Source organism: Elephantulus edwardii, unplaced genomic scaffold (assembly GCF_000299155.1).
Source record: "Elephantulus edwardii isolate Elephantulus edwardi_28Jun2011 unplaced genomic scaffold, EleEdw1.0 scaffold00056, whole genome shotgun sequence".
In the NCBI taxonomy this organism is placed as follows: domain Eukaryota; kingdom Metazoa; phylum Chordata; class Mammalia; order Macroscelidea; family Macroscelididae; genus Elephantulus; species Elephantulus edwardii.
Window position 1 is genome coordinate 4,165,472 of NW_006399806.1, and position 9,887 is coordinate 4,175,358.

The window sequence follows — 9,887 nt, forward strand, 5'->3', positions numbered from 1 at the left end:
CCCTTGATAGCAAATTTCTGTATGCTGCCTTGCTAGAAATGAAGAAATAGGACAGAAACCCTTGTGCTATTTCCTATTTTTATGATGCTATGGAATTCATTCTATGTCACAATCCTATGATCCATGGGCAGAAATGGGGGCAGAAATCAGATGATGCAACCTCACTTACACTGAAATGTTTAAGTTACACACAAACATATATAACTTGAACGTGACTTTGGGAGTCATTAGTCCTTTACTGGGAGTCAAAGACTGTACCACTCAACTTCTTACAAGATGCCTTTGACCTTCTCTGCTGTATATGACACGGTCTCCTGCTTTCACAGCTAGGAGAGCTTCCCAGGACGATTCTGAGAACCTGCGAGACTGGCTCTCTGACATGAAAAGGTAACTACTTTCTTTTCTTTGCTGCCTCCAAATCCTGGTCTGACCTAGGATGGTTTCCGACTTTGGGGAGGAACAAAGATGGACGGAGCCACACATAGGCGAGCCTGGTTCTGTGGTTGACAGCATTGGCCGAGCAGAGGTTGTAGAACAGCCACAAAGAGAATGATTTTACAGTCACTTTACTACCACTTTACTACTGAATTTCAGTTTATACTAGTATATAATACATAAGACTCTACATGTACTAAAGTCAGCAAACAATTTAATCTATAGACTGAATTGCACAAATATGTCACTATTTCATGTCCTTTTATAATTACTCTCTTTTCAAGTCTGAGACCTTTGCATTTGGCTTGGCCTTGAAACATAAAGGTTTTACTTACTAAGACAATCTTCAGAAAGAAACATATCAATTTCTCTTCTAAAGATCTCAAGCCAACAAAATTAGTCCCGCAGAGATGCTGTATATAGGAGCCTCTGGAGCTATACATATACAGGACAATCCCCATTCTTGGGATGTAGTATTCCCATAAGGATAACAGATGGTATACACAGTATGGACCAGGCATTGCTATTAAAACCCCAAATAAGACTATTCCAGCTCATAGCTGATGGCATTCTCCTCACCACCTGACATTCTGTCTTGCCTGACTCCCTTCTAGTTCAGTTTCTCAACACAGTTCACCAGAGAATTGACTCCACCACCTCTTTGTCTGCTCTTGGTGCCAGAATCAACCAATCAGGTGCCTGAGCCTTTATCCCACAAGACCAAAACCCTTTGCTCAAACAAACCTAACAAGTGATGTGGTAGATCCATAGGGGGATGTTATGGGGAGAGCAGTGTCTAGCCACCAGACCACACTTATCTAAGCACGGAGGTGACACTGCATCAGTAATTGTTGTCATGCTTCCCTTTCAGCCAATGCTGCCCTCCCCAGGAGCAGCTCCTGTATGCAGCCCCCTGTTGCCAAGTCTCCAGTGGTATGCTTCTAGAGATTCAGCAGTTGATGTTAGGGCAAAGAACCCTGGCTGTGTCCACTTCAACTGAAGAATCACAGCAATTGCTGTCTCAGAGAAGCACCTCTATTGTCTCCACTTCAGCTGAAGCATCACAGAACTTCTCTTACCTAGAGATTTTGTCTTTATCTGGTCTTCCTGAGCTGAGTATGCTCCTGAGTGCCAAACATTTCAGAGAGCCCATTCTGGCATCAGTAACCTTCACAAGGTTACAATTACTAGAAGAAAAATCCTTAAGCCAGATGGCTGTTCCATCGAAGTACAAGTTCAGCATCCAACTTTATTGGGTTGAACACCTGCTGCTCGGGCAGGGTCTTCAATTACCAACTACGTCCACGAACCCAGAAATTTTGTCTTTATCAAGTTTCGGCAAGCATCAGCAAGATACCATATATAAAAATCTTATATTTGTACAAGGTAGTCAAGATGAACGACCCCTGAAATTTCATGTAATTTTGCTGTGCTTAAACATTGTTTTGGCCAATGACACTGACTTTATGGCTTTTCAAAAAGTTACTGTCTTCCAATCTTACTTACCACAAGGCAACTCTGAAGTCCTCAAGCTTTTTGAGGCCCATGTTAAAAAATGGCTACAGTTCCAGAGATGGGGGCAACCCAGGCACTTGATGGGGTCCATGAAGCACAACAAGGCTGACTTATTATCATTTGCTCACTCTAGATATAGCCAGCTAATTTCATTCCTTATGAATGATACTTTTAATATATGTATTGAAACAACTGGGACCACTTACCACAATGCCTTGGGTTCATTTATTATTACCAGCCAGACTGCTCTGGTCTTCTCTAGTTTTGAACAGCCCATAGTAGACACAGAACAAAACCGTTGCTACCAGAATATCTCAAATTATTTGGCTCTGACTTTGCCCTTTGAGTCTTTTAGATACCTATTTAGCTTTTATACAAGACCTGGGAAACAGGCTGACAACATGAAGGCCTATCAGACCCAGAACCACAGTCCACTCAACTGTGGCCACCTTTGTCTGTACAATGAGACCCTACTTGCTACCTGCAGAGGCTCTCAAGCTCTCTCCATGAACAGGGCCATGTCCCAGCCCTTGCTGAATATTCCTTCTCTCTGCAATGTGTATTATTTCTTCCTGTTGCCAAATTGCACACTCTTCTCATCACTATATTCTTCCCCATGTACCCCAAACTGGATCTCTGTCCATGTGGACCAACAGATGAATGTCATTGCCAAGTTTCTTATGCTGGGTGCATGTGAAACCAAGGAGCGGCACCTGCTGCAGATGCAGCTGCAGCTTGGGTGGAATATGTTAACTGTTCTGCAGAGATGGCAGTACAACCAGAGTATCACAGTATATGAAGGACGCAACACAGTCCAAACTCCCGAGACTGTGGATACTCCCTGGCTAGGGAAGATAGCGTCATTTCTCCTCAGGGAACATGCAATCATCTTTTATAGTGTCTGGATGCTGGTGGAGTCCAAGCTCCAAAAGGATTTTATTCACCATGAATGGGGCCTACCCCTGAAATCCATGAAGTCAGTACAATGCTATGCTGACCAACGACCCCTGTCCTGGATCAACACAGTCTTTGGCAATCTTAGAATCTCCCAGGTTACAGGCCCAGAGACCAGTTGGTTTAGTGACCTGTTCTCCCCAAATTCGGCCTCAATGTCATTCTTCAGGGCCCACTTGCCCACTCAGACCCAAGCATTATGGAATGCCCAAATCATCTCCAAACATTGGCAGATGCACTTGAGTCTTGTCTTTGCTCAGAGATGTATGTCCAGGGACTCAAGAATTCCTGGAAGCTTCAAAAAGTTCAATGAATTCTCTGTTAAGGTTCCAGAGAACAAAAATATGGGAGTAGTGCCTCTAGGAAATAAAATTGATATTGACATTCTAGGTTTATACAAAACATCTGTCTTGAGAAAAGGAAATTTCCATCTAAAAGGAGAGAACCTAGAGACATGGTGGGGGATTCCCATTAAAGGCAGAGAGTCCAGGGAAGAAGCTACAGAAATGCCTGAAAACACGTATGTTCAAGCGGTCCTTGGGAATAGATCTAAAATTATGCCAATTTCATTCCCAAAACAAGTCATTATAAGACAGAGAGATCCAAAACCGATTCACCTAGAAACCCGGCTTATCACCAATCTAAAGGCAGTGTTGCTGAGTCAGCAGAGAGCCAGTTCCAGAGCTCTTGCTTTTGCCCACTGCACCAGTAAGAGCATCACAGAGGAGCGGGCAGTCTTTGCTCTGGTGGAAACCAGAGTATACCGCACCAGCCTGGGGAAGCAATGGTTCCCTGAGTCCTTTAACCATAGAAAGAGCAAGGGTTTTGTTCATGTTACCTTTCTAACCAAAAAGAAAGAAGACCCAAGGAAGCCCAGGCCAGTGGAGGGCTGTGGAGCAGGGGAAGAAGGGCTTGGGCTTCCTTCAACCAGAAATAGCACAAACAATACTAAAGACCAGAGTTCGCCAATGCAGCCTTTGGATAGATCATCCCAGGACCCCTGTGAAGATAGTGATAACTTTGGTCTTACTGTCTCTCATCAAGAGAGTCCCCAGCTCAATCCTGTCCTTGAGCTCCCTCCAGCCATCTGTGAGAGGATAAACTCTGATGAGAACTTTCAAAGTATTCAAACCAACATGAATGTATTTCCAAAACAAGAAAAGATTCCTGGGGCTTCCCTGCCTACAGTGCCCCAGGCTTCACATGCCCAACCTTTGTTGGATCCACTAATTAAGGATAAGCAGTTGGCTGTCCAAATACTTCATGGTGATATGTCCCAAGAAAAGGAGATAATAGATCAAACTCTAAAGGAATCTAGACCTTCCAAACGTGCAAAGAAAAGGAAAATGAAATTCTTTCTCAGTTGTATTTCATGCAAAACAGTAGATGAGGAAGCTGTGTCCTCATCAGGAGAGAAAAAACCCAAAAGAAAACTATGCTGCTTCTGGAAGAGTCTGGCTCGAGCCAAAGGCCTTTTTGGTAAAACTAAGACAGAAAAAGCAACTGGGGACCCCAGTACCCAATCTCCCCTGAGGAGGGATGAAAATCCAGCCTTTACAGAGGACTTCCAGGTCCTGGAAATTAGCTCAAATACCAGCTACAGAACTCTGTTCTTTTCTTACAACACCAATCTCAGTGGCTCTCTACCGACTGTCTCCCGGGCAACTTCTACCCCGAAGCCCCCAAAAGGTCTCTAACGCTTTGGAGAGGCTTGTGTCAGCCTAGGAGGGACCAAATGGAGACTTTGGTCCTCTTTAAATAAACATGGACCTTCATATAGTTCACAGATGTGATGTTCATTTTTATTAACGATATTGTTTCATTTTTCCCCTACTAGTTTATTTACAAAATTCAAATACAAATTTGAACAAAGTCTTTCAATTTCTCTCACCTCCCCCCTATCAAATTGTACAACCCAATGATTAATACCCCCCGTCCCCTTGCACATCCACATCCCTCTGCTTCCAGCCTCTCCCACTCCTCCTGGATTCTTATACTCATTCTACAATAACAGTTTTACATAATATTTATGTGACTGAGTTAGTTCACTCAGCATAATGCTCCCCAATCCCTCCCAAGTTAGCTAATAATTTACAAAGTTTTTACTGCTGCATGCTGCATAGTATTCCCTTGTGTGAATGTACCATAATTTCTCAATCCATTTGTTTGTGGTTGGACGTTTGTACTGTTTCCATGTTATTGCAATGGTGAATAATGCTGCTATGAACATTGGTGTAGATGTCTCAGTTTGTGCCTCAGTTAGTATATTCTCAGGATATATTCCAAGTAGTGGAATAGCTGGATCACATGAAATTTCTATGTTCAACTTTCTGAGGAAGTGCCAAACTGCCTTCCAGAATGGTTGCATCATTTTACAATCCCACCAATAATGTATAAGAGTTCCTTTCTCACCATGATATTGTGTCCTTTTTATTAATGCACAGGTTTGGTAAAGCATAGCCCAATTACATCTCTAAACAAAGTGGTGACTTCTTGCCCTGTATTGACCCTCTATGGTGTAGGGCTAGGAGGGAACCATACAGTCCTTCCTATTAGGGAATAAACTTCAACCCATATGTGTTGCTATTCAATCCCAACTAGCCCCTCCCAGACTAGAGACTATGGGGCAATGCATTAGGGTAGTGAAGACAAGGTCCTTATCGACAATATGCCGAGGGGAAATGTCATACTGGAATTCAATCGTGGCAGCTTCTGATGACCTTGAACTTCATGGCAACAGTATTGAGGAGAAAAGGAAATCAATGCACTGTTAGTCCACACATAGGAAAAACTAATTATTTACAAATACAAATATATAAATATTGTCATTGTTAGGTGCAGTCAAATCCAGTATGACAAATAGCAACCCTATGAAGAACAAATCTGAGCCGTCCTCATCATTTTTTACATACTTGAATCCACTATTCCAGTCACAGCATCAATCTATATCATTATATTGTATGTATCTATTTAAAATTCATGCATATATATAATTAGTGACATATATATTTGGTAATAATACATTAACATTAATTGATGAGACACATACCTCTATATATGTCATATATCTCTGTCTGCAATCTGGAGGAGAGTTTTTAAAGGAATACCATAGTGCCCCATCTTTGAAGACATGCTTTTATGATTTACAGTAGCAGTGTGACAGCTATCAAAGGTAAGATAGAGGTTCTCCCATCACTGCTCCTGGTTGTTCCTATCAACAACTTGGGAGCCTGGTAAGGGTCTGCTACTTGTTTTTTTCATTGCCTCTCAGTCACAAGGAAAAAGGTGCTTTAAAATGAGAGAGGGGTTTGACCCTCAGCTGTCAGGGCTGTAGGCAAGGAGGCAAATAGGGAAAGAACGCAAATGGTGGTTTGGATACCTGGGACACACACTCAATCATGGTAGAATTTGGAAGAAAAGTTCCTGTTCTTTGCATTTTTTTAATATAAACTTTTTATTTTATTAACTTACAAAATTCATATACATTCTTTTTCACACCGCATCTTTCCTATTTCATTAACCGGCACATCACTCCATCCATCAAATTGTGTGACGTTATAATTATGTCCCCCACATACCTCCCCCATGCTTCCATGCTCTCCCCTTCGTTAGATACTCATACACATTTTAATAGTTATCTATTTTTACAACAATGGTCTTATACAGTATTTATCCTTACGGAACTGGGTTAGTTCCCTTAGCATTATGCTCTCCAGTCTCTCCCAAATTAGAAAGTGATTTATAAAATCATTGTTCATGCTTGCTGCATAGTATTTTTTTAAAAGGTCCAATTCTAGAAAGTGAGCTTAAAGGCTGAGTTCTCTTTGTTGAAGTTGGTAAGAAAACTTAGGGAATAACAATGCAGGGAAAACAGGACACTGTGGTGTCCCAGTGTTTAGAGACCAAGAAGGTTCTGGTTTGTGAAGAGAGAAGTGAGAAACACAAAGAATAAAGTTTCTTTAAAAATGTAGGATGGATTACTGCTTTTATGGCTTGTGTTAGGTTAGGTTGACAGTATCGATGGTACTCCTGTGTTTTCAGAGGCAGTTAATGGCATCAAAGTTGACTGTCCATCTTTCTACTTCAGAGTATCAGGTGTATTTGAACCATGTGCCTTCAGGTTTCAGTGCAGCACCTTAAACACTAGGCCACCCTCTTTGACTACTTAGCATATTTCAGAAAGTGACATTCCTGCGTGTGTCTCTGATCTTCCACAGAGGAACCAACATATAGAAAAAAAGAGAGAAATATAGTTTCCCTGTAATGTGTTGAGATGACAGGGGTTTACCCTGCCTCACTTGTCTCTAAGGAAAATCAGGGTTAGTCACCATTCCACAAAATAAAGATGTGGTGTCTGCCACAGGAGTCACATCTATAGGATCCTAGTGTTTGGCAAAATATGTCCACCGACAGGATGCAGTCAAATCAGGTTGAGAAGAAATGTGATCGCTACATGCTTAGAAAGGTGATTCTTTGCCTGGAGGATGGAGGCACAGCTCCTGCTATGCACACACACGAGAGGCAGTCATATGTTCCAGGCTTGCAATGCCAACATTGTTTAAGTGCTTTCCTAATGCATCCACAACAGAGGTCATATGTTAGGCAAATCCTCCCTGCCTGGTAGCACTGACAGAGAACAGAGGGAGAACAGGTGAAAGTGGGAAGTCAGGGTTAGTATACACACATCTGAGGGCAGAGCAGGTCCTCCCCGTGGTCCCCACAGGCTTCTCTCTCCAGCCCAGCAAGGGCTCAGGTTGCTGACTAAAACCTATGCTACAGGCTATGGACAGGGTAGTGAGATGAGCAGAATGAAAATCTTCAAGATGTTGAACTCTCAGCAAACTCAAAAGCTGAGAGGAGAGTGGGAACCTATGACATCATGCAGAATGGTGGTGAGGGGATGAAGCCTAGCTCATCCTGTCCTAGGACGCTAGCACAATTTCACCATTATCCACCTTCTAGTGTTCAAGGAAACAAAAATCAGAAAAAGCTGCAAATTCTAGAAGTGTAACTCTAGATGAATGGGAATCCCAGAACACTTGATCAGGCTTAAGAAAACCCTATCCTTGGACCAATACCCAAGCCCAATTACCCCAGTCACTGAATCAATCCACCTCATAAAGGGCCTTCCCCTCCTGCACTGTCCCCCCACCCTACCAAGCATGATGTCCCTCTTCAAGGACTGGTCCCTCCTTACAACACGTCCAAAGTATGTTAGATGAAGCCTCAGAATCCTTGCCTCTAAGGAGCCACCCGGTTTAACCCTTTCCAGGATGAGCAGTCCATGGTACCCTCATTACTCTTCTCTAGCACTATAGCTCAAAGGCATCAATTCTCCTTCTATCCTCCTTAGTCATTGTCCAACTCTCTGACGCATAACAAGTGATTGCAAAGACCATGCACTGGATCAGACACAACTTAGTCTCTAGAGAGACACCATTGCTCTTCAGTACTTTGGAGAGGTCCCTAACAGCAGACTTTCCCATCGAAATACGTCTTTTTATTTCCTGGCTACTGGTGCCTAGAGTGTTTACTGATAGCCAAGCAAACTAAAGCTGTGAACAATCTCAATCTCTTCACCATCTATCCTGATCCTGCCAATGGCCCAGTGGTGAGAATCTTTGTCTTCTTGTGTATCGGAGACGGTGCGATTGGCACAGGACAGAGCAGAGTTTAGGGCTATTGTACACAGGGTAGCTATGAGTCGCAAGCAACTCGACGGCACATAACAACAACAACAACTTATTTGGACCAGAACAGTCATCAGAACAGAGCAGGGAAATACTGCACAGTTCAAAATTGGGGGTGTACATCAGGGATGTGTCCTGTCTCCATACCTTTTCAATCTGTATGCAGAACAGATTATCTGGGAGGCTAGACTCTATGAGAGGAGTTGCATCAGGATTAGTGGAAGACTCATCAACAATCTGTGTCAATGCAGGCGATACAACCCTATTCGCTGAAAATGAGGAGGACCTGAAGTACTTGCTGCAGAAGAACAAGGACCGCAGCCTTTAATACAGATTGAAGCTCAACATCAATAAAACAAAGATGCTCATGACTGGGCCGACTGATAACATCATGATTGAGATTGAAACAGCTTTAGTTTACTTGGCTCCACAATCAACACTCTTGGTAACCAACAGCCAGGAAATGAAAAGAGGAATTGTATTTGGAAAGTCTGCTTTCCAAGACCTCTCCAAAGTACTGAAGAGCAATGATGTCAGTCCAGAAACTGAGGTGCACCATATCTAGGCCATGGTCTTTGCAATTACTTGCTATGTATCAGAAAAATGGATAATAACTAGGGATGATAGAATTGACTTCTTTGAGCTGTGGTGCTGGAGAAGAGTTTTGAATATACCATGGTCTGCGAAAAGAATAAACAGGTTTGTCCTAGAGAGGGTAAAACCAGGCTGCTCCTTGGAGGCAAGGATTCTGACACTTCATCTGACAAACTTTGCATATGTTGCTAGGAGGAACCGATCCTTGGAGAGGGACGCCATGCTGGGAGTGTGGAGGGACAGTGCAAGAGAGGAAGACCCTTGATGAGATGGATTGATTCAGTGACGGGGTAACGGTGGTAGGTGTGTAAGAGATAATAAGTTTGGCAAAGGATAGAGCAGGATTTAGAGCTATTACACATTGAATTGCTGTGAGTCCCAGGTGACTCGATGGCACATAACAACAACAATAAAAATATACCCTATGAATAATATGTGAGCTATGTAAGGGAGACTAGTAAAACATTTTAATGATATTATAAAATGCTATTATATGATTAAAAGAAAAATAAAAGCAAAATATTTTTTTAAGTTTAAACATATTTCTTCTCTTGAATGAAAATTAACTATTCACATTCTCAAACTTGTATTTGGTATTTGGTATTAACACTTTTAATTTTTTTATTATGGATTTGTATGTGATTGTTACTTTATATTTTATGGTTTTCTGGGCATTCTAAATTTTCTACAAGGAACTTT

General features: G+C 42.2%; 1 protein-coding gene across 1 annotated transcript; it reads left to right on the top strand.

The window, feature by feature from the left end:
* Nucleotides 1-301: 301 nt before the first annotated feature.
* LOC102857651 (protein FAM205A-like) lies at nt 302-4,601 on the top strand. The gene is made up of 2 exons (XM_006887343.1): nt 302-387; nt 1,307-4,601. Exons 1-2 carry the CDS (start codon nt 302-304, stop codon nt 4,599-4,601), a joined length of 3,381 nt encoding a protein of 1,126 aa, XP_006887405.1.
* Nucleotides 4,602-9,887: the final 5,286 nt, after the last annotated feature.

What these genes read in the sequence shown, in the direction of transcription:
- LOC102857651 (XM_006887343.1), top strand. Translation starts at nt 302, where the DNA reads ATGACACGGTCTCCTGCTTTCACAGCTAGGAGAGCTTCCCAGGACGAT. An exon ending in TGGCTCTCTGACATGAAAAG is followed by an intron (nt 388 to 1,306) that starts GTAACTACTTTC and finishes CTTCCCTTTCAG; the next exon opens with CCAATGCTGCCCTCCCCAGG.